This window comes from Euprymna scolopes, chromosome 32, assembly GCF_053919585.1.
Source record: "Euprymna scolopes isolate OS-2025 chromosome 32, ASM5391958v1, whole genome shotgun sequence".
NCBI classification, from domain to species: domain Eukaryota; kingdom Metazoa; phylum Mollusca; class Cephalopoda; order Sepiida; family Sepiolidae; genus Euprymna; species Euprymna scolopes.
The window spans coordinates 70,933,947-70,958,495 of record NC_136513.1 but is presented as its reverse complement, the minus strand read 5'-3'; the positions used below and the strand labels follow the sequence as shown (position 1 = coordinate 70,958,495).

The 24,549-nt window shown below is 29.8% G+C and overlaps 2 protein-coding genes across 2 annotated transcripts; both read right to left on the bottom strand.

Moving 5' to 3' along the window:
• Positions 1-201: 201 nt before the first annotated feature.
• LOC145256160 (UDP-glucuronosyltransferase 2B2-like) lies at positions 202-924 on the bottom strand. The gene has a single exon (XM_080114747.1). The coding sequence runs from the start codon at positions 922-924 to the stop codon at positions 202-204; it is 723 nt and encodes a 240-aa protein (XP_079970873.1).
• Positions 925-8,813: 7,889 nt separating this feature from the next.
• LOC145256418 (UDP-glucuronosyltransferase 1A3-like) lies at positions 8,814-23,986 on the bottom strand. Its single transcript, XM_080115296.1, has 2 exons — positions 23,795-23,986; positions 8,814-14,616 (listed from the first exon to the last, which is right to left on the bottom strand). The coding sequence occupies exon 2, from the start codon at positions 14,567-14,569 to the stop codon at positions 13,049-13,051; it is 1,521 nt and encodes a 506-aa protein (XP_079971422.1). The 5' UTR covers positions 14,570-14,616; positions 23,795-23,986; the 3' UTR covers positions 8,814-13,048.
• Positions 23,987-24,549: the final 563 nt, after the last annotated feature.

The following is a 24,549-nucleotide window of genomic DNA, read 5'->3' as shown; positions in this document are numbered from 1 at the left end:
ACATCCAGCATTAAAAACCCATACAGTGGAACACCTTGAAGTTCTGAGCACAAATTATCACCGTCATATTTAATGATTTCACACACAGAATGCGCCGCTCTTTGTCAGATTGAGACCCCTATCTTCATACAGTTCTCACCTGGAACCGTAGAGACTCGACGCCTCTATCCACTGCACCATGTGCCCCGATTCTCTACGGTTCTATGTAAGCATTGTCAATAATAAAATATCAAGCATAAGAAATTGATACAACGGGATATTCTGCAGATCTGATCGCAAATGGTCGCCTCCATATTTCACGATCTTGTTTATAAGATGCCCAACTTTTTCAGATGGAAGTTGTCGTTTAGATCGAAATAACTCGCTGGCCTTTGCAATGTTTTTCTTGTATTTTGGATTCTCAATCACCTCCTTAATATTTTCAACCAACTCGTCTACTGTGAAATTATAAAGATTCATTGAAATCCCGAAACCTTTCAATTTCATCCCTTCACTATTAAAGAACTGATCCGCAATCACTGGAAAGCTAATGACCGGGACAGCGTGATAAAGACTTTCATATCTCCCACTATTCCCGCAGTGTGTGATGAATAATTTAGTATTTGGATGAGCAAGAAGATCGTTCTGAGGCAGCCATTTTGTTAGGAGTATATTTTGGCGGGAATAAGAAGAATTTGATTGTTTCCAGACGACATCGTTTTTAACCTTACTAAACGCTTCGGCCATTTTATTAGCGTAAACATCCCAATCGGGACCGACAACAGTTCCCGGAGACACAACAATAATTCCATTTTTAAAAGCTTTAACAAAATCCAGATAATTTCCCCTCAGCGGCATTGCTGGGCGTAGGGCTATTCCTCCGATATATTTCACATTGGGAAGCGCCGGAAGTGCTGGATTAAGATAAGTGAACATCGATGACATAAAGCTTGCTTACCGGATAAGATCATCAAAAGAAATGTCTTCTCGTTCGAGTACATAGTCTTTTATTTTACTAGCAGGGTACCTGGTGCTGGTGTCAAGTACTGATGTAAATTAATGAATGTTTTAATAATGCTTCCTTTAAATGAAGTTTCTACAGCTGAGGTCATCGGTATAGTTGAATAAACTGAAATCGGTCATGTTGTTCGATGTATGTTGATCTGGTTGTGGATCCCTTGGAGGATAAAAGGTACATCCAGTCTGTATGCGAAAACAGTAAAGCAGTTGCTTACGAAGTATGCATCAACAACCACTAAGGAAGCATTAAAAGATTTTAACTTTAAAAAGAGTTCGTTGTTTGGAAGATAGCGATCACATACTTTACGGTATGCCGAAAATGCTTCCTTGATTAGAGGGTTGCTTCGAAACCGTAACACTTCATCCAAGTATTTATTCATTATTTCTAACTCTGGAAATTCCTCGATGATGAACAAGTTTACTCCTTTTGTCGTTAGGCTGAACTTATCTCTAAATTTCTCAGGAATACTAATGTAGCTGGTGTGGCCGAATTTTGTCAATTGGTCAGCTACTCTCACCATTGGGTTGATGTGGCCGTAATATGGGAAAGATAGAAACAGAATATTTTCTGATTTGGTCAGTGGAAAATACGGACCACTGAGAATTAATGCATTTAATATCTGTTCCAATTTCATTGTAATTCTTTATAAAATTCTTCCTCAAGGTCAGTCTACAAAAGAAATCAGAAATAAGTTAATTGAGACACGCACACACACATATATTTTATGGCAAAATATAGACCAATATACATGACGATAAAAAATTAAAAAAAAAGGAAAATAACAGGTAGCTAACCATGGTTTGCTTCCTCGCTCAACAGAACTAAATCGTGGAAATTTGCGATTAAATAATTGCCATGAATATGGCGAGAGAGAGATAAATATATAAATAAAAAAATATATAGAAAAATAAAGGAGAAAACAATCACATCGGAATCAACTTAAGTCCTAAGAGATTTTCTCTCTTACAAATGATTTTTAGAAGTTTTAGATGAAGGAGTAAGAGCAACCTACTTAAGATTATGTCAGCACTGAAATTTGTAATACAGCATGGTTATTCATAATATGTTTATTTATAACATGGTTATTTATAATATGGTTAATTATAATATGGTTATTTATAATATGGTTATTTATAACATGGTTATTTATAATATGGTTATTTATACCATAGTTATTTATAATATGGTAATTTATAATATGGTTATTTATAATATGTTTATTTATAATATGGTTATTTATAAAATGGTTTTTTATAATATGTTTATTTATAATATGGTTATTTATAATATGGTTGTTTATAATATGTTTATTTATAATATGGTTATTTATAATATGGTTATTTATAATATGGTTATTTATAATATGTTTATTTATGATATGGTTATTTATAATATTTTTATTTATAATATGGTTATTTATAATATGGTTATTTATAATATGGTTATTTATAATATGGTTATTTATAATATGGTTATTTATAATATGGTTATTTATAATATGGTTATTTATAATATGTTTATTTATAAAATGGTTATTTATAATATGTTTATTTACACTATGGCTATTTATAATATGGTTATTTATAATATGTTTATTTATAACATGGTTATTCATAATATGTTTATTTATAATATGGTTATTTATAATATGTTTATTTATACTATGGTTATTTATAATATGGTTATTAATAATATGTTTATTTATAATATGGTTATTTATAATATGGTTATTTATAATATGTTTATTTATAATATTTTTATTTATAATATGGTTATTTATAATATGGTTATTTATAATATGGTTATTTATAATATGGTTATTTATATTATGTTTATTTATAAAATGGTTATTTATAATATGTTTATTTATAAAATGGTTATTTATAATATGTTTATTTATACTATGGTTATTTATAATATGGTTATTTATAATATGTTTATTTATAATATGGTTATTTATAATATGGTTATTTATAATATGGTTATTTAAAATATGTTTATTTATAATATGGTTAATTATAATATGGATATTTATAATATGTTTATTTATAATATGTTTACTCATAAAATGGTTATTTATAATATGGTTATTTATAATCTGGTAATTTATAAAATGGTTATTTATAATATGTTTATTTATAATATGTTAATTTATACAATGGTTATTTATAATATAGTTATTTATAATATGGTAATTTATAATATGGTTATTTAAAATATGTTTATTTATAATATGGTAATTTATAATATGTTTATTTATACTATGGTTATTTATAATATGGTTATTTATAATATGTTTATTTATAACATGGTTATTTATAATATGTTTATTTATAATATGGTTATTTATAATATGGTTATTTATATGTTTATTTATAATATGGTTATTCATAATATGTTTATTTATAATATGGTTTTTAATAATATGGTTATTTATAATATGTTTATTTATAATATAGTTATTTATAATATGTGTATTTATAATATGTTTATTTATAATATAGTTATGTAAAATATCTTTATTTATAATATGGTTATTTATAATATGTTTATTTATCATATGTTTATTATTAATATGTTTATTTATAATATGGTTATTTATAATATGGTTATTTATAATATGTTTATTTATAATATGTTTACTCATAAAATGGTTATTTATAATATGGTTATTTATAATATGGTAATTTATAAAATTGTTATCCATAATATTTTTATTTATAATATTTTTTTTATAATATGGTTATTTGTAATATGTTTATTTATAATATGGTTATTTATAATATGGTTATGTATAATATGTTTATTACTAATATGGTTATTTATAAAATGTTTATTTATCATATGTTAACCATAAATATGGTTATTTATAATATGTTTATTTATAATATAGTTATTTATAATATGATTATTTATAATATGTTTATTTATAATATGTTTATTTATAATATGGTTATTTATAATATGTTTATTTATAATATGATTTTTATAAAATGTTTATTTTTAATATGTTTATTTATAATATGGTTATTTATAATATATTTATTTATAATATGATTTTTATAACATGTTTATTTATAATATGTTTATTTATAATATGGTTATTTATTATACGTTTATTTATAATAGTTTGTTTATAATATGGGTATTTATATTATGGTTATTTGTAATATTTTTTATTTATTGTATGGTTATATTTAATATGGTCATATTTAATATGGTTATTTATAATTTAGTTATTTACAATATGTTTATTTATAATATCATTATGTATAATATGTTTATTTATAATATGGTTATTTCCAATAGGTTTATTTATAATATGGTTATTTATGGTTATTTATAATATCATTATTTATGATATGTTTATTTATAATATGGTTATTTATACCATGGTTATTTATAATATGGTAATTTATAATATGGTTATTTATAATATGTTTATTTATAATATGGTTATTTATAAAATGGTTATTTATAATATGTTTATTTATGATATGGTTTTTTATAATATGAGTATGTATTATATGGTTATTTATAATATTGTTATTTATCATCTGTTTATCATTGATATGGTTATTCATAATATGTTTATTCATTATAAAGTTATTTGTAATATTTTTATTTATAATATGTTTATTTATAATATGGTTATTTATAATATGTTTATTTATAATATTGTTATTTGTAATATGTTTATTTATAGTATGTTTATTTATAATATGTTTATTTATAATATGTTTATTTATTATCTGTTTATTTATAATATGGTTATTAATAATATTGTTATTTATACTATGTCTATTTATAATAGGGTTATTTATAATATGTTTATTTATGATATGGTTATTTATAATATGTTTATTTATAATCTGTTTTTTTATGTATTGCTATTTATAATATTGTTATTTATAATATGTTTTTTTATAATATGGTTATTTATAATATGGTTGTTTATAATATATTTATTTATAATATGTTTATTTATAATATGGTTATTTATAATATGGTTATTTATTATATGGTTATTTATAATATGTTTATTTATAAGGTAGTTAATTGTAATATGGTCATTTGCAGTATGGTTATTTATAATATGTTTATTTTTAATATGATAATTTATAATATGTTTATTTATAATATGATTTTTATAACATGTTTATTTATAATATGTTTATTTATAATATGTCTATTTATAATATGGTTATTTATATTATGGTTATTTACAATATAGTTATTTATAATATGTTTATTTACAATATAGTTATTTATAATATGTGTATTTATAATATGGTTATTTAAAATATGGTTATTGATAAGGTGCTCGCAAATCCCGTATGCATTACTCAGGACATCTGAAGGTAAAAAGTTGCATAACGAATCTTTGATGTATTGTTTAAAACGAAAATCCAATCTTTGCGATGTCTTCCCAGCATAGTGTGCGCTGCAACTCCATTTGAATAAATAAATAAACGGTGGTAGGATGAGAACATCTTATCGTTTTTAATTTTCTTTGATATACACTCTGTTGTCTGCTGGAACAGCAAAGTCTACGATTTTACAGGACTTTTTTTCTTGTTAATTATTACGACATCTGGTCTTCTTGCTTGGATGGGTTTGTCCGTCTGTATGTCCATGTCTTATAGGATTTTGTGATTCTCGTTTTCAAGTACTGTTGCTGGCTTATGTTCATACCACTTGTCTGTGCGTTCGAGGTGCTGTTGTTTGCATAGTTCCCAGTGTACTGCCTTTCCTACTTGGTTGTGTCTGTTGTTGTAATCCTTTTGGGCCAGTTTGTAGCATTCACTTACTATATGGTTTATCGTTTCGTCTCTTTGTCCACAGCGTCTACATTTGCTATTTTCTTGTGTTTTGTCGATCTTTGCTTTGATGTAGTTGGTTCTTATGGAGTTATCTTGTGCCACGGTTATTAGGGATTCGGTTTCTCGGCTTATGTGTCCTTTTTGCACCCATGTCTAAGTGTTTTCGTTATTTTCATCTTTTTATCCTTGTGAATCTTCCATGTTTTTTTTTCTTCCCATTTTTCTTTATTCGTTTCATCCTTTGTCTCTGTTTTGTTGATTTTTTTTCAGTGTCTACTGCTCGCTGCCACGATTATCCTTTCCGTGTTTTGCATTATGTTTTTCTAGTTCTATTCTGTGTCTTTCACACAGTTTTCTATACCAACCAGTCTTCTTTCGCCTTCTTTCCTTTTCATGTAAAGTCGGTCAACATCGTCCTTTGGGTGTAGTGCATAAGTTTCCTGGTCTTCTGATCGAGCTATCCAGAGCATGTTACTAGTGATACTGCACATGTATTTATACGTTTTATTAGGTTTCTGCTATATAATTTAGTTTCCAGGAGTTTTCTTGTTCTCCTGAGGTATTCATTTCCAATTTTCTCTTCCATTTCTGTTGCTTTGATAGTGTCTGCTTCCAGAACTCATTTATAAGCGTCTTGTTACCCTAGCGTTCTCAACTCCGTTTGGCTCCATACCTTCTGTTGTCTCTAGTTTTCCCCTTCTTATAACTAGTAGTGCACACTTTTCCATACCAAACTCCATCTGGATATCCTGGCTGAAGATCCTGGTTATGTTAATTAGTGCCTCTAGTTCCTTTTCGATCCTTGTAAAAAGTTTCAGATCAGCCTTGTACATGAGGTGGTTCATTTTTTTTGTATTAAAGAACTTGTGTCCGGCTTGGAACTTTCTCAGTATGCTATTCAGGGATTTGGTCTGTCGAAGGGCGACATAATAAGACCGCTAGCTGGTTGGGAGAGGTCAGAGAAAGGCTATCAGGAATGCAGCAGATGGAGAACGTTGAGGAAACCATTGATGACGTGAATGCTAGCATACGAAGGATGACAAACTGAAGGTACCTGGTCCAGATGGAGTGATAGGATTTTGGTTCAAACAGTTCCAATGCATTCATTCACCTATAGATGCTGCCCTGCAAAAGGCCGTAGAGTCGGGAGATATATCTGATTGGCTTGTTAAGGGAAGGACGACACTGATTTGGAAGGATCCTGCAAAGGAAGCAGCTGCCAGCAATTACAGACCAATTACATGTCTACCACTAATGTGGAAACTGTTAACCGGAATCTTTGTAGAAAAAGTTTATGGACATCTTGTGAGTAATGAACAGAAAGGGTGTCGGAAAGGCTCGAGAGGTACTAAGGAGCAACTAATGATTGATAAGGCAGTAATGCAGGGTGCAAAGAGGAAGAAGATGAATCTGAGTGCAGCATGGATCGATTACAGAAAGGCTTACGATATGATTCCCGAAAGGATGAAACGCTAGTGTATGTAAGTATTTAATAATTATTATAGTAAATAATTATGTCAGTCCCTTTAAGAAACTCATTTCTTAACGTTGAGCACTCTCAGGTTAATAAAGTCAGTCAATTTAGCTCTTATGCGCAGATCGTCATATACTGATTAGATCACTCTGACCGACGTTGAAAACATTTAAAAATAAATGGTTAAATTTTAACCGTATTTCTCGCGGTTGACGGTGGCCGAATAGATTGGGTCCTTGCTAATGAAGCCAAGCCAGAGATGGCTTCTGTTGCTGGGTTCGAATCTATCGACCTGTGTTAATCCTGACACGACGCAATGATAATTCCCGAAAGGATGAACTACTAGTGTCTGTAGATATTTAATAATTATTATAGTAAATAATTATATATATATATATATATATATATATATATATATATATATAATAAGATTATATGTTATTTGTTTTTGTTTTTGCGATACGTTTTGAATGAATCCAATTATTTACGAAAGTGCATTTTTACCTAAATGCGAGTTGGGAATAATTTTCCCTTTACCCAATTTGGTATCCCCACACTGGTGTATATATTCTTTTAAAAATATAATTATCAACTGAAAGGTTTTTCGTCGTCTACAACTCATCAGAGTGGCTGAATCTAGCGAGATTCGAAATCGGGACCCCACGATCATGTGCTTAACCTCTTTATCCGCTGGGCCATTCTCGATCGCGATTTGCTTATATGTTATTTGTTTTTGTGATAAGTTTGTGAATGAATTCGATTATTTACGAAAACAGTTGGCGAGAATGGATAGCGGATAAAGAGGGTGGACTCATAATTGTGGGGTCCCGATTTCGAATCTCGCTAGATTCAGCCACTCTCATGGGTCGTAGATGACGAAACACGTGTCAGTGGATAATTATATTTTAAAAAACAATATATATAGTAAGAGGTATATTTGGTAAAAAAACAGAGAAAAATCCGTCACTTGTTTCCCCTTTCAGCGCCTTTTTATTATACACAGAAACTATAGACTTCCGCCATTTTATCCTTTCTATCTTCTTATTTTGTCATATTGTTCCTTTTTTATTCTGTCCTTTCTAACAAACAACTTCTTACTGACATCCTCAACCCCATTTCCTTTCCTCTCTTTTTTAAAAATTCTAATTCTAATTTTAATTTATTTAAATATACTTTTTCATTTCCTCCTTTCCTCCTTTCTTTCTCTCTATTCTTCCTCTCTATCCATTACTCCCCCTCTTAGTTTTTAATATCCGTATGTAATCATAAATATTTCCTTTTAATTCATTTTGGCTTAAATTATCTGATGACATTGGCTGGATAATTTGTTTATCCTGTTTATAGAAACAATCTTGTAATGATTTAGGCAAATACTCCCGAGGTTTAAATAATAAAACACACACACACACACACACACACACACACACACACACACACACACACACACACACACACACACACACACACACACACACACACACACATATATATATAAGTAGAAAAAATCAAGATAATGTAGACTTGAACTTACAATATTTTATTAAAAACAAGGAATTATATATATAAATATATATAAGAGACATATCTACATATATAGAGAGCCAGACAAATATGTCATATAAGATTAAATATACTTTTTAAAATCAAATAAATAAAAATAATAATAATAATAAAAAAACAGAAAAAAGAAATAAAATAAAAATATCAGTTTAGTAAACAGTCACATACCGCCATTTGGCACAAATTTTGTTTTTCTAAAATATTGAAAATCAAAAGACAAAAAAGAAATCGGTTCCACGTTTCTAAATGATCCGGGAATGGGTATTTGTTTTTGATTAAATTTTGTAGGGGGGTAGTTCCCCACCCACAAAACCTAAAGAATTAAATAGTTCTTTTTAAATTCCTATTTTGTGGATAATTTGATAATGTCCCGACGTTGTAAAAGAATTATTTAATTTATGAAAAACAACTATTAGAGTGACGTCACATTTTATGCCAGCTTTTGACCGCCACTGGCTGCCACAAATCACAATCAAGGATTTGTATTACATGACACAAATTAAGTAATTAATCGAAAGTATTTTAAAGTAAATACAATTGTCTATTTTTCATATTAAATCACATGCAATTTTTTCTTTTCGGTTCATTTTTATGTTGATTTTATTACTTTTCAATATCAAATGAACGTAAACGTAATATTAGGTAAATATTATTTTCTTGGATTATTTTTATTTATAAACTTATTTTAGCAGAAAAATAAATGCATGTGCGCACACTAAAATAGACGTTCGATCTTCAGTAAATAATGGTTGAGGTCCGTAATTCGCATAGCAACGCAGTTCTTCGGCTGTATATAATTACCATGACCAGTTGTAACGAAGACTTCAGCATCATATTAACGTTTCACTCTTAGCGTAAACGCAATACTTTTCTAAGAAATACATTTCTCATGCTACGTGATAAAATATATCTAGAATACATTTCATGATAGATTTTTTTCATCTGTACCGTTTGTTGGGCACTGACTGTCGATGCTTAACTGCTGATCAACTTTGGCTGTAACTGGCCTATTGGGTCTCGAATCTCAGCATGGATACACTTGCTATAATATCTAGCCAAACTGGTATTTCGTGCACTTCAATCTTTTGTTTATAAATCTAGAGTATTTGTTAGATTTTTTAGAATTAGTATATATTCAGAGAAGTGTTGTTGAATAACGCGGAGCTATTTTGTATTTTTTCAATATTAAGCTGAACCATATAAACGCATCCAGATTTTAAACGAATGATAATCAAAACTGCCTGGAGACGACTGTTGAAACTCAGTCGAAAGTACTTGCAAACACAACCATAACGCGGAGCTATTTTGTATTTTTTCAATATTTAGCTGAAGCATATAAACGCATCCAGATTTTAAACGAACGATAATCAAAACTGCCTGGAGACGACTGTTAAAACTCAGTCGAAAGTACTTGCAAAAACAACCATAACAAACAGATGTATCAAAACAACTATAGAATTTATTGCACAGATTCAACCGAGAAATAAGAACGACAATTCGAAAAATTGAAAAATTATAAAAAACGCTCATTAAGCAAGAACACTCCGTGCTATTCAAAAATACCTGTCTGAATGAAAACATGCTGCCTAAATACACAATATATATATATATATATATATGTGTGTGTGTGTGTGTATGTGTGTGTGTGTGTGTGTGCGTGTGTGTGTGCGTGTGTGTGTATATGTGTGTAGTAAAATATGAAAAATATATGACAATCAAGCTTCGTTTTTCCGGTTTTCATCCCCGTGAGAAACAGCTAGACGCATGCTTTATAAGGACGAGAAAAGATAAGACTCACGAAAACACAGGGTGAATATTAAGGAGATGAAGAAGCGAAGCCAATACACGAAACTGGCCAGAGAGTTGAAAGAAATCTAGAATATAAAGACAGTCAAAAGAACACTGGGAACAACCCCGAAAAAGTTTGAAAAATAACGGGAGAAATTATAATCATGGGACGTTTACTGAGAAGTTATAGCAGGTAGCAATAATGAAAACGGCTAAAATATTAAGGAAAACACCTTAAATGCCCGGTCGTAAAATATGTTCAATATAGTATTTTAATTTATGCAGATTTCGTATTTATTATAATTATTGAACCCATTCTTTATTGAATGGTATATTATATTCAATAGATAATAGTGCCCCCAAGGCATGGCTTGGTCTAAAATACGCTTAAATGAGATCAATATTTGTTATCATCGACCTTTTTTTTATTTGTAACTTCTTTAGCTGTCAAATATTTCTATTTGTTTTAAAAGATCGTCGTTCTAACATTCCGCTTAGTTGTATAAACTGTATACTTATTTAGTAACCTTATTCGATTCTTGTTACTGTAAGACCCTAATCTGTTATATATATATATATATATATATATATATATATATATATATATATATATATATATATATATATATAAAGCAAAAATTGTAATTAGTAAAAACCTGAAAAGAGTGCACAATACTATTGCAGAACATTTTTTTACCCTTTCTCTTTCCCCCCCACTTCTATTCCTTTCCTTGTCTGGTTGAATATTTTAACCCCCCCTTACCCCTTACTACCTTCCAATGTTTCTTAAATCTAAAAACTTAACTGTCGTCGACTCTTTTTTTGGGTGGGGGTTCTTCTAATATCGTTTTTCCTAATCATAATAATATTTTCTGTAAAATCTGGTGATGTTACTGAATCGTTGATACGATTCGGTAACCGAAACATGTATAACTAAGCAGATAAAACTGATAAAATGTATATAAAAGTTAAATTAATCAATATTTTTGTTTGTATAAAAGGGCGAAGAACATTCAAAATCAAATCATCATCATCATCATAATAATAATAATAATAATAATAATAATAATAATAACAATAATAATAATAATAATAATAATAATAATAATAATAATAACAATAATAATAATAATAATAATAATAATAATAATAACAATAATAATAATAATAATAATAATAATAATAATAACAATAATAATAATAATAACAATAATAATAATAATAATAATAATAATAATAATAATAACAATAATAATAATAATAACAATAATAATAATAATAATAATAATAATAATAACAATAATAATAATAATAATAATAATAATAACAATAATAATAATAATAACAATAATAATAATAACAATAATAATAATAACAATAATAATAATAATAATAATAATAATAATAATAATAATAATATTGTAATAATCATAATCATGTAATAATATTATAATAATCATAATAATATAATAATCACGAAAATATCACCGCCGGAAAAAAGATATTCTATTCGTATTATTTGGATTCTACGAACTACTGTTCTCATCTTGAGTGTCATTTGAACATTTCAGTTGATGTAACATCCAACTATTTTCAGGTGTTTATGGTAGCGAACTCATGAATATTTTTCTCAGGAATCAGCAAGGAATTTCGAACAGAACTATTTATTTAATTCACGGTGGTAACATTCTCTTGTAACTGGGTAAAATTACTAAGAAATTTTCTGTTGTATTTTGAATGTCGTCCAAGGAGAGTGTAACTTATAAATATAATTTACCCAGCACCTTATCCACAGCGCCACAGTCATTGAGGAGTACAACAGAAAGATGACTGAATTCGAAAGATACACCTGAAGAAGGTCGGAGGCTATATCAATCAAAACATTGAGTAAATAACACGAAAAATGAGAACATTAGTCTGATGAATCGAAATAATTCGAATTATCAAACTTTATCTAAAAAATTCAGAAACATCTGGTAGACAATAAAGTCGCATTAAAGTTGATTTGCAATAAAACATAAGAAAATATTGTAAATTATATTATTTTGTTGAGGGGGATTCGTCCTACACAACTATATACAGAACGAGTATTTCATTTATAAACATATTCAAGCATCCCTTACATGCTAAAGAAGGTCGCAAAATACAATGAGCAAAACTTTGTAAAAATAAAGTTAGATTGCGGAAAAAATTGTGAATGATATTAACAATTTCGCAGTTATTTTATTCATATGGGAATCATATATACAATACGATTTAGGGAAAGAATCGCAGGATTATTTTGTTATTTATTAACATATGTCGGCCTTACTCCTATTCTGAAGGCTGTAGGATTCAACGATCCAAACATTGTGAAAATGCCAGTAATAATGAAGAGTCAATCTGTAAAAAAAAAGAATAATTTTATTCTCGTTTTGCCTTTTTCTTTCTACAAACAAATGCAAAACATTTGCGCGCCAAATAAACCGTCACAAACAAGACGAAGAAAATGGCCGCGAAAACGACGGCCAAAATATCAAGCATAAAAAATTGATACAACGGAATATTCTGAAGTTCTGATCGCAAATGGTCGCCTCCATATTTCACGATCTTGTTTATAAGATGCCCAACTTTTTCAGATGGAAGTTGTCGTTTAGATCGAAATAACTCGCTGGCCTTTGCAATGTTTTTCTTGTACTTTTGATTCTCAAAAACCTCCTTAATATTTTCAACCAACTCGTCTACTGTGAAATTATAAAGATTCATTGAAATCCCGAAACCTTTCAATTTCATCCCTTCACTATTAAAGAACTGATCCGCAATCACTGGAAAGCTAATGACTGGGACAGCGTGATAAAGACTTTCATATCTCCCACTATTCCCGCAGTGTGTGATGAATAATTTAGTATTTGGATGAGCAAGAAGATCGTTCTGAGGCAGCCATTTTGTTAGGAGTATATTTTGGCGGGAATAAGAAGAATTTGATTGTTTCCAGACGACATCGTATTTAACCTTACTAAACGCTTCGGCCATTTTATTAGCGTAAACATCCCAATCGGGACCAACAACAGTTCCCGGAGACACAACAATAACTCCATTTTTAGAAGCTTTAACAAAATCAAGAAAAATTTCAACGAGTGGCATTGCCGGACGTAGGGCTATTCCTCCGATATATTTCACATTTGGAAGAGCCGGAAGTGCTGAATTCAGATATAAGTCAGAATCGATGACATACAGCTTTGCTTGTCGTATAAGATCATCAAACGAAATGTCCGCTCGTTCGGGTGCATAGTCTTTTATCTTTCTACCAGGGGTACCCATTGCTGGTTTCAAGTATTCAAGTAAATTAAAAATCGTGTTAGAGATTCTTCCTTTAAATGAAGTTCCTACAGCTGGGCCGATCGGTATATATGAAAGAACTGAAATCGGCCATGTTGTTCGATGTATGTTGATCTGGTTGTGTACCCCTTGGAGGATAAAAGGTACATCCAGTCTGTATGCGAAAACAGCAAAGCAGTTGCTTACGAAGTATGCATCAACAACCACTAAGGAAGCATTAAAAGATTTTAACTTTAAAAAGAGTTCGTCGTTTAGAAGATAGCGATCACATACTTTATGGTATGCCGAAAATGTTTCCTTGATTGGAGGGTTGCTTCGAAACCGTAACACTTCATCCAAGTATTTATTCATTATTTCTAACTCTGGAAATTCCTCGATGATGAACAAGTTTACTCCTTTTGTCGTTAGGCTGAACTTATCTCTAAATTTCTCAGGAATACTAATGTAGCTGGTGTGGCCGAATTTTGTCAATTGGTCAGCTACTCTCACCATTGGGTTGATGTGGCCGTAATATGGGAAAGAAAGAAACAGAATATTTTCCGATTCGGTTAGTTGAAAATACAGACCGTTGAGAATGAACGCATTTAAAATCAGTTCCAATTTCATCGTGTAACTCAGAAGAGGATTCTCTGTAAAAATTAATCAGGATGAACCTGCAAAAGAAAGTAGAAATAAGTTGTTATGTGTGTATAGATATATATATATATATATATATATATATATATATATATATATATAAAATTTAAGGTAATTCAAAGGTAAAGTAAACAATGAAGTTGAAACGAGGTTAATACAAGAGTGCTCAATACCGAAGTAGGACAGTACGTACCTTTTATTTGTTTTACAGATGCATTAATATGTCGCCAAACATTCATGAGTATTTTCCGGTCAGCCAGTTACTAGTAACTAGAAACCTCTTCAAGTGATATTGCTCATCAGCTTAATTTGTAATGAAAATTATCCAAGGATTCAGCGATCAGACAAAAATTATCAGGAGGTCACATTACATTTGATTTAGAATAAGAAAGAAATGGTCTTTAATGCAAAGACAACAAAAAAAGAAGAAGTGAGGATTAAGTTTTGTTTCAAAATAGAAAGAGAAAAAGAAAAAAATAAACAGAAGAAAGAAAGGAGGGGAAAAAGGAAGAAAAAGTGTGGAAGAGAAAGAAAAAAGTAGGAAAATTAAAACGGAAAGACTGCAGATATATTACGTTTCTTCAGCTATATTCGAAATCGAAATCCTTGGTATATATATATATATATATATATATATATATATATATATATATATATATATATATATATATATAAATATAACTCTTGGTTCGCAATTAATAGTTTAAAAAACCACTGGACGGATGGCTTCCACGTTTTGGTATAATATGTTTACTATATCCATGTGTGTTTTTATATATTTATTTTTAATTATAACATTGTACTTAATTTTTCTATGATAAATAGGTGGTTTTCTTTGTACTGATAGGCCATTTTTTTTTATTTAGGGACAATTATTTATTACCGCTTCCTGTCACGTGACCAGTGTTTCCAATTTAGCGGTTTTCCTGCTAGATCTGGAGATTTCGTTTGCAATCTAGCGAGGAATTCTAGAAAATCTGGAGATATTTGGCACCCACACACCCGCAATTTTAGATTCAAAAATAAAGAAAAGCGCTTGAAAATACTTTAAAACATAAAATAAACTCATTCATATAAGTAAAAAAGAAGTAGCATTTATTGCCTTTGGTAACAATTATTTATTTATTATTTGTTTTGTTTTTCACCTTTTTTTCGGCTAACCATTCCTTAATCTCGCTATAAAATCGATTTTTCCAAGTATATTTTAGGTGGGGGGCATTCCAACCTCCGAAGTTTAGTTTAAAATACGATCTAAGCAATCCCGCTTAATTTAGAAGTATTTAGTCGAAAATTGTAAAAAGCAAGAAACAACAACAAAAAAAAAAACAAAAAAAACTCATACCAATACAGTAGAATTTAATTATCGACCAACCTACATACTTTTAACTGCTAAAGCAAAGTTTTTTTGTTTTTTTTTATTTTCTAATTTCAAAATATGTTGCACCATTATTGTGATGTTTAATTTGCAGTATATTTCAATTTAACTTTTATTATAAAAAGTTTGAGTTTATGATTTGTTTCTTGCAAAAATAAAAAAATACCCCCTCTGAAAAACACAGGTAAAACTAGCTGATAAAATATGTAAGCCTTCTGGGGAGCTAACCGCTTCAATATAATTCCAGAAACATATAGTGAGAAAACACGGAACATTTTTTATATTGAATATACTATATTTATAATTATTGTAGTGTAGGGAGTTAAAATATGGAGTTTTTTTTGGGGTGGGTGGGTGAATTAGCGATTTTTGAAAATTTCAGATGATAAAAGTTAAAAATCTAGCGATTTTCTGGACATTTCTTTCTCCTGACCTCGCGGGTTTTTTTAAATGTCAGAAAAGTATATTTTGGTCTCACAGGCTTAATGTAAACATAATGTGTTTACAATATCGGTAAATTTTCAATGGGTTTAATCACATGATTATTGATAATGTAACCATGTGATTGAAATTTGATTTAAATTAACCACACGTGGTCGTTTTGCTATCAAATATTCATCACAAAATGGTAGGGACAGACAATGAATGCCGACGCTCAAAGTGTATAAACATGTTGACCCTTCACTTTACTTAAAAATTCACCAAAAATCAGGAAATTAACCAATTTTAGTGAACATTTCAGAATTTATCAAATAATGATCGCAGAATATAATGAACTAATTATTTTTACTTAAATCTTAGTGAAAATGTTTTATTTTGTTTAAACAAAAAATACCTTCTAAAGTTATGGTTTTCAGTAGTAAATAAAAAAACACAAGAATTTATTTTTGCTTTTCTTATATAAATAAAGCATCGTAATTTGTAACAATAAAAAATAATATTTACAGGAACATTCCGAAAAAAGCCCCTAAAGTCCGTATTAATGAATTCGATATAACTCGAAGAAAAATAAATTTCTCACTATCAGGAAATTAAAGATTCAATTAGATTCCTGTTTCAGTCACCTAAATTATTTAGGGTGAAATGAGTTTAGGAATTTATAGCCAAACCTAAATTTTTTTTGCTTAAAAATATAGCATTAATACAGGAAGTTATGTAAAATTTGCATAGAATGCTCTGCTTTACGGTTGTTGTAAAATGGAACGGAAATTTGAATTTCGTTCCCTTTCAAAATCAGTACATTTATACATTACGTCCAACTCATCGTTCACATTCGACACGTCGACTTTTATAGCTTTTCGGGTATACTGGCAAGGTTAAGGGTGATATTCCGAAAGCCGTTCTCACATGGGTAGATTGGTAGGTGCGTTAGAAAATTCGTGAAAAATAGTGAATAATTCCACCCCGTCTTTCCAAGATTATAACTCCTCGAAAAATGTAATTCAAGCCCTAATTTTTTTTCAATTAAAGGAGCAAGGACCGTGTTTTTTTAAAAAGGTTTTAAACTTCGGACTTTACAGGTAAATTTCTAAAAAACACTACTTTTTTGTTTTAAATTTGAATATATTATTTATTGACCTTTTCTCTTCAATTTGTGATATATAAAACTTGGTGAGTAAATTGATTATTTACTTTTTAATAGAAACTTGAAAATGGGGGGGGCGTGAATTAAAAAAACGTTTGTCTAAAATATTATATTCAGCTTATTGGAAAGAGCATAAAATTTCACATTGATCCTGAAAATATCGTAAAAATAGAGTCAATAGAAAAATTTTGATAGATTTTTAAAGTTTAAAAATTGAAAAATATTGAGTTCGTAAAATTCATTACTGTTTTTTAAAAAAAGTATTAATTTTAAAACAACTTTAATAGTTCATTTTGGAAGTATAATCCATAAAGAAAATAAACAACCCACTTTTAAAGGAGAAATTACGAGTTTTTTATATTTTATTCGCAGTTTCGTGATAGGGGTGTCAAAAATTCTTACAAAAATTCTGATACATCTACTAGATTGGAGTGTTTATTCGTTGTAAACGTACCCGACAACCTATAAATCTCGACATTTCAAATGTGAATGGTAAGCTGGACTTATGTAAAAAATAACAAAAAGATATACCAAAATGACTTTTTCGTTTAAAAATGGAATTATTTCCCTTTCGTTATTAACTTTTTTTTTTTTTTTTTTTTTTTTTAAATATTTTGTGTTTTATATACATAAAGTACAATTGTTGAATGTTCCTGTTTTTATTATATTCGTTGGGGGGCACAATTAAAAAATTAAGAAAGATTAAAATGGAGTGAAATTTAAGTTTCCTTTCCATTTTTACAACAACCGTAAAATAGCGCATACTCAGCAAGTTTTATCGTAATTTATAAGCATAATGTTGAAGCACTAAATAAACATTTTATTTATTTTTCTGCATAATTAATGATGAAAGTATTTTTCTGTTTATTTTCTGAACATCTGTTAAAAGAAAATAATTTGTACATTCTCATGAAAAAAAAATCAAACTTTTCTCTACATTCACATAAATATTTACATGTAAAGCATTCATCTGTTCTTTTTATAATAAAAAAATCGTTTTCAAAGAGAAACGTTTACTGCCAAATTTCTTTAAAAAAAAAGTGCAAGTTTTCCTGAAAAAAAAACTTTCACCTAACAATTTATGGTAAAAAATTAATCTTTTTTTTGGGGAAAAAATAACTTTTATTGATTAAAAATTGCAAAATATAATAAAAGTAAATAAACGAACAAAATGCAATTTTTCTTGAGGAATGTGTTCCATTTTAACAAAATGAGCCACAGCAACGCGTGGCCTGGTACAGCTGTATATATATATATAATTTCCATGAGTTTTGGTTTCGGTTTCGATTCAAGCTAATGTACCCAAGTCATATGGATATATTTTTAATTTTATTTAAATCATAACTTTATAATATATAAGAATCGATAAAATTGGCTCTATAATAATAATATATACAAAATCTGCATGAATAAAAATATCATATTTAAACGTATTTTACGACCGGGCTACGCCGATCGTCCTGCTTGATTAGGTAAATACTTTTGCAGTTTTAACAAAATAATAAATAATACGAGGTTGGAGCTGAAATCAGGGCGTCTCTAATGTCAACATATATTACATATGAAAGAGTCCGTTGTGAAATTTCCACAGGTCTCACTAGTAGTAATAATAGCAATAATAAATAAGACCAAATAATTGATTATGATAATGATAATAAAGTGTGATATTTGGCAGTGACTTGTTATCTCCACTGAAATTAGTGTTGGTAATAAACCTTATTATTAACACTCAAGGAACTTTCACACAGGTCATCAAAGATCTCTCCTTGAAAAAAACTTGTGGTGTTCCCGGAAGCTGAGTGACAACGAGTCTCCCCAGATTTTCAGTATTCTCCATCTCTTTCGATAACATTTGCAAATGAATTTGCGTTATCGCAACAGCCGCTTATCATTGATTTCTCGCTGGCAGCGACCATTGGTCTCCACTGGAATTGAGTGACAATAGGCTCCCAGAAGTCCCAAACCTTTTCGCACTTGTCCAGCGACGGTCTAGTCAGTGCACTCTTCTCGATCTTTCCATCCTCTTTGACCCTTCTCGACTTTTTTTTTTGGGGGGGGGGTGAAAGGGGGCAATGGGAGGGGATGGTAAGAGGATAAAGAACTTATAGATATGCAGTTTCAATGTTCTTGCTTCCATGTGACGCTTTTTCTTGTTTTGCCTTTGTAGCAGTTTGTCTGACCCGTGCATGTGGCTCATGTGTATTAGTTTCCACATTCAAGGGGTGTCCTTAATATTTCCGCTGCTTTCATTATTGTTATTCATTATATCTTTGCAGCCATTCCTCTGATTCCAATTTCTCCCATTCTTTTTTCAAAGTTTTTCGAAATTATTCTTAGTGCTCCTACTATTATAGGTATTATTTCGTTTTCTTTTTATCATCCATATCCGTTCCAGCTCTCTGGCTATCTCTGTGTATTTGCTCTGTTTCTTCTTCTCTTTGATATTTTCCCTGTGGTTAGCTGGAACAGCAATGTGACAGGGTTTTTCTTTCTTGTTAATTATTACGACATCCGGTCTTCTTGCTTGAATGGGTTTATCTGTTTGTATGTCCATGTCCCAGGGATTTTGTGATTCTCGTTTTCAAGCACTGTTACCGGCTTATGCTTGTACCATTTGTCTGTGCGTTCGAGATATTTGTAGAATTCCCAGTGTACTGCCCTCCCCACTTGGTCGTGCTTGTTCTTATATTCCTTTCCGGCCAGTTTGCTGCAATCGCTTACTATATGGTTTATCATTTCGTCTCTTTTCCCACAGAGTCTGCATTTGCTGTTTTGTTGTGTTAAAAATAAGTGGATAGTTCTTAATCCGCGGAGTTTTGAAGAAACACTTTCCTTCTCATCAGAGGGTAAGGATTAGCAAAATGCGGGATCGGATTTTGCTTGCAAAAGTACTTAATGAAACTATAAGTAAATTATAGATCTTACTTGGTTCCAAATAGTAAAGCAGAGGGAATAGGTGGAAGAAAAAGGTGATTACACGTGAATGGACGGTCTGGGTAAGAGTAAAATATCCAATAACGGTAAAATCCAAAAAGGTTGATTAAATTTCCATTTCCACAAGTAAAATCCAAAAGAAATCGCGTTATTAGAAGATTGTTCAAAGTAAGGAAAACGGCAAAATTCACAAATGGGTACAAGAAAAAAAGGATTATCTTATTTCGTTATATATATATATATATATATATATATATATATATATATGTATATATATATATATATACTATAATAATTAATAAATACCTAGTATTTCATCCTTTCGGGAATAATCAGTGCAGGGTGTAACGATTAACACACACACACACACACACACACACACACACACACACACACACACACACACACACACACACGTGTGTCTGTCTGTGTACATTTTCTTTCCAAATACCTCTGTCAATTTTCGGTTTACAGACTCGAAATTTGCCATGATGGTATTGAGATTTGGGAAACTGTTTTTAATCAGGTTCCGACCAGAAATGTTGCTATTAAGGGGTCAAAGTCCAACCTTTGGTCTTCGAAAACTCTACCAAACTCCTCCGCCAATTTTTAGTCTAAACACTTGAAATCTTAGATATAGATAACTTGGACATGGATCTAACTTTATAATTCAATTTGAGCCCAAAACAATAAATGCTAATAGTTCATAATTGGGGTCAAGTTTAAACAAAATTTTACATCTGCGGTCTCTACAAAATTACTCAGCCAATTTTTGGTCTAAACATTTGAAATTTTACATAAAGTGTATTCAGACATAAGGCAAGCTTCGTAATCGGTTTTTGTCCCACATTTTCGCTGCCAAAGGGGTAAAAGTTTAAAAGATTTGACCTTTGCGATCTCTAACAAACTATTAAGCGAATTTTGAGTCTAAACATTTGAAATTTTACATAACGAGTATTCAAACATGCTGAAAGCTTTTTAATCAGTTTTGGGACGAAAATTTGGCTGCCAATTTGGTCAAAGTTAATAGAGTTGACGTTTGCAGGCTCTACCAAATTCCTTCGCCAATTTTGGGTCTAAACACTTTAAATTTTAGATGTAGATTACTTTGACATGGGTCAAACATTTTAATTTGATTTGAGCCCAAAACAATAAATGTTAAGGGTTCAAAATTGGGGTCAAAATTTAAAAAAAATTCAGTCTTCTGTCTCTACGAACTTTTCTCTGTGGTAGTTTAGGAAGCCTATTATATAGAAAGACATTACCGTACATATGGACGCTTTTTAATACATACATATGCACATAAAGTTATAAACAGTACATAGGGCCCGAGCAAAGCCGGGTTGAAATGCTAGTATATAATATTTTAAAATCTGCAGTCAAACATATTTTTCCTCAGTTATTGGAGGATATGATTAAAAAAGTTTTTAACAAATAGATGACCACACTACTACTGGAGGAGAGGGAAATGTATCGATGGGCACGGTTAGCATTCATTCCCTGTTGTGCTAGTTGTATTTGCTGCTATATATAAGATTAGCTTTATTTAGATATTATCCGGTATAAAGTTTACTAATCAACCAATCATTATAGATTTTGAAACATAACTGCTATGCGTTATGGCTTATATTTAATTTTATTCAGTTTTATGCAAAGAGTGGGTGAATATCGTTTGTGAAAATTTAACAATAATTGTGCGACATAAAGTAATAAGTGTTTCCCACATTTCACTTCCTTTAAAGTTTTTTAAAAGTTTTTAAAGAGGCAGAATATGTTCGACACCGATTTGAATGTTCAAATGTTATTTGCATAACGTTTGATATCTCGTTATTAGACGAGATCCTTTGAATTGAAGAGTCTTTTTATGATGCCTTAAGCTTAAGTCTCAGAATTAGAGATATTTCAGACAATTAAAATCGCGAAACTGATCTTAATTAAAAAAGGGTTTAGTATTCTAGACATAATATTTGTTATCTTTATTTAACTCTTCGCAAGGAGAAATAAACAATTGTCAATTTGTTCTGTTCTGGGAATTAATTTTATTTTTAAAAATGTATTCTTCTAGTGTGTATATATATATATATATATATATATATATATATATATATATATATATATATATATATATATATATATATATATATATTTGTGTGTGTGTGTGTGGACACTTCTCAACCTATATACTCAACGCATTTTTTATTCATAGACTTGAAAATTTATATATAGTGTATTCAGACACGTTGAAAATATTTTAATTAGTTTTCATCCTGGTACAGCTATAGCAGGAATTGGAATACACCTACTAAAGTCTGATTGTCATAGCTGGTGAATTTCAAAAATGCAATCTAGACGTGAGGACATTTTAAAAAAGAATATGCAATAAAATTCTGTTTTAAACTTAGAAAAACTGGTTTTGGACCATCCGGCATAAATCGACATCAGTTTTTGAGTGGCATAAGAGATTCAAGGAAGACAGGGAGTCCGTGAGGGATTATGAGAGGTGTGAAGGAATAAGAAAGTCACAACACCATAGTAGATTAGTAAAATAAAGAATGTCATGGATAAGGACCGTAATGTATCTACAGAGACAACGAGTGCGCAGTTTAATGTTAGTGTGGGAACTGTCACACGATTATTTACGAGGCACTGAAGACTGATTGCCTACTCTAGTAAAATAGACTCCTATTTGGTGTGACCCAGGAGGAAACTTCACATGCCTCCCGCAGTGATTTAGTTTACAATACATTGTAATCTACATTGCACTGTAGAGAATCTACTGTTAAATCGATGAAATTATCTGTAAATAATAATAATAATAATAATAATAATAATAATAATAATAATAATAATGATAATAATAATAATAATAATAATGTGTGTGTATAAATACTTTTAAAACACGGAAAGACACTGGGACATGTGCATGCGAGTATTTTGACTTTTCTAAACAATTCACTTTTTGTAAGTAAAAAAAAAAAATAATACGCGAACTGAGATCGCAACCAAAACCTAAAGACAACGAGTCAAGTGCGAGAATCACTAGGCCAGATTAAGACGATCTATAAGAAACGTTTTTTAAACCTACTAATTCTTAACATACAGAAGCTGTCATGAAAGACAGATGATGCTAACACAATTTTTTTAACTCTTTCATTTTGTTTTTCCATTCCAAGGGCAACGCCGAGTTGGCCTGCTAATAAAAATCCACCAGAAAAAAAAATGTCTTATGGAAACAGATATTAATGAATTGACATTAACTATGAATGCATATTTTTTGTTAATGTAACGATGCATAACATACCTTGGGAATAGTGTAGACCAGATGAAAATATCTCCACATCGATTGACTATCGTGTTTTTAATAGTTAAACTACGTTATTCGCTTTTTTCTATTTCTCTTTCCTTTTTTTTTCGTCTGTCTTCTTTCTGTTGGTATGATTAACACTATACCACCCACCGTTCTCTTAACGTGTTCTCTTTTTCTCTGTTTATTTATCTATCAGTTACTTCTTACATAACCTATTTTTCTCCACCCCCTTCTCTCTCTCTCTCTCTCTCTCGATTCTTGCCCATATCTATCTCTTTAATTTTGTATGTTTTGTTTTGCCTATCACTTCCGCTCTATTCGCTCTCTGTTTTGTTTCTCCTCTTTCTCACCTTCTTATTTCTTTTTAACTATTACTTGCTCCATACTTCTCCTCCCCTTTCTCTCTTTCTCTTCCACCCTCTCTCTTTTTCTACATATAGAAATATGCATAATCACATACATGCAGGTATGTATATACACATACATACGCACAATTATGCATACATATACATATATATGTACAAGCATACACATATAAATTAGTATCTATATTTAGAAGTAGAGAAAAGAAAGAAAAAAGGAAAAGTAAAACAAAAAATTTATATCCAGCAGTCGAATATAATGAAAAAATATTTGGGATTTCAGAAAAAGCCTTAGATAATAAATTAGAAGTTAAAAATCTATGCGAATTAAGTTTAAATTTATCCTATAGATTTGCTGAATAAGAAAAATAAAGATAGAGGAATCAG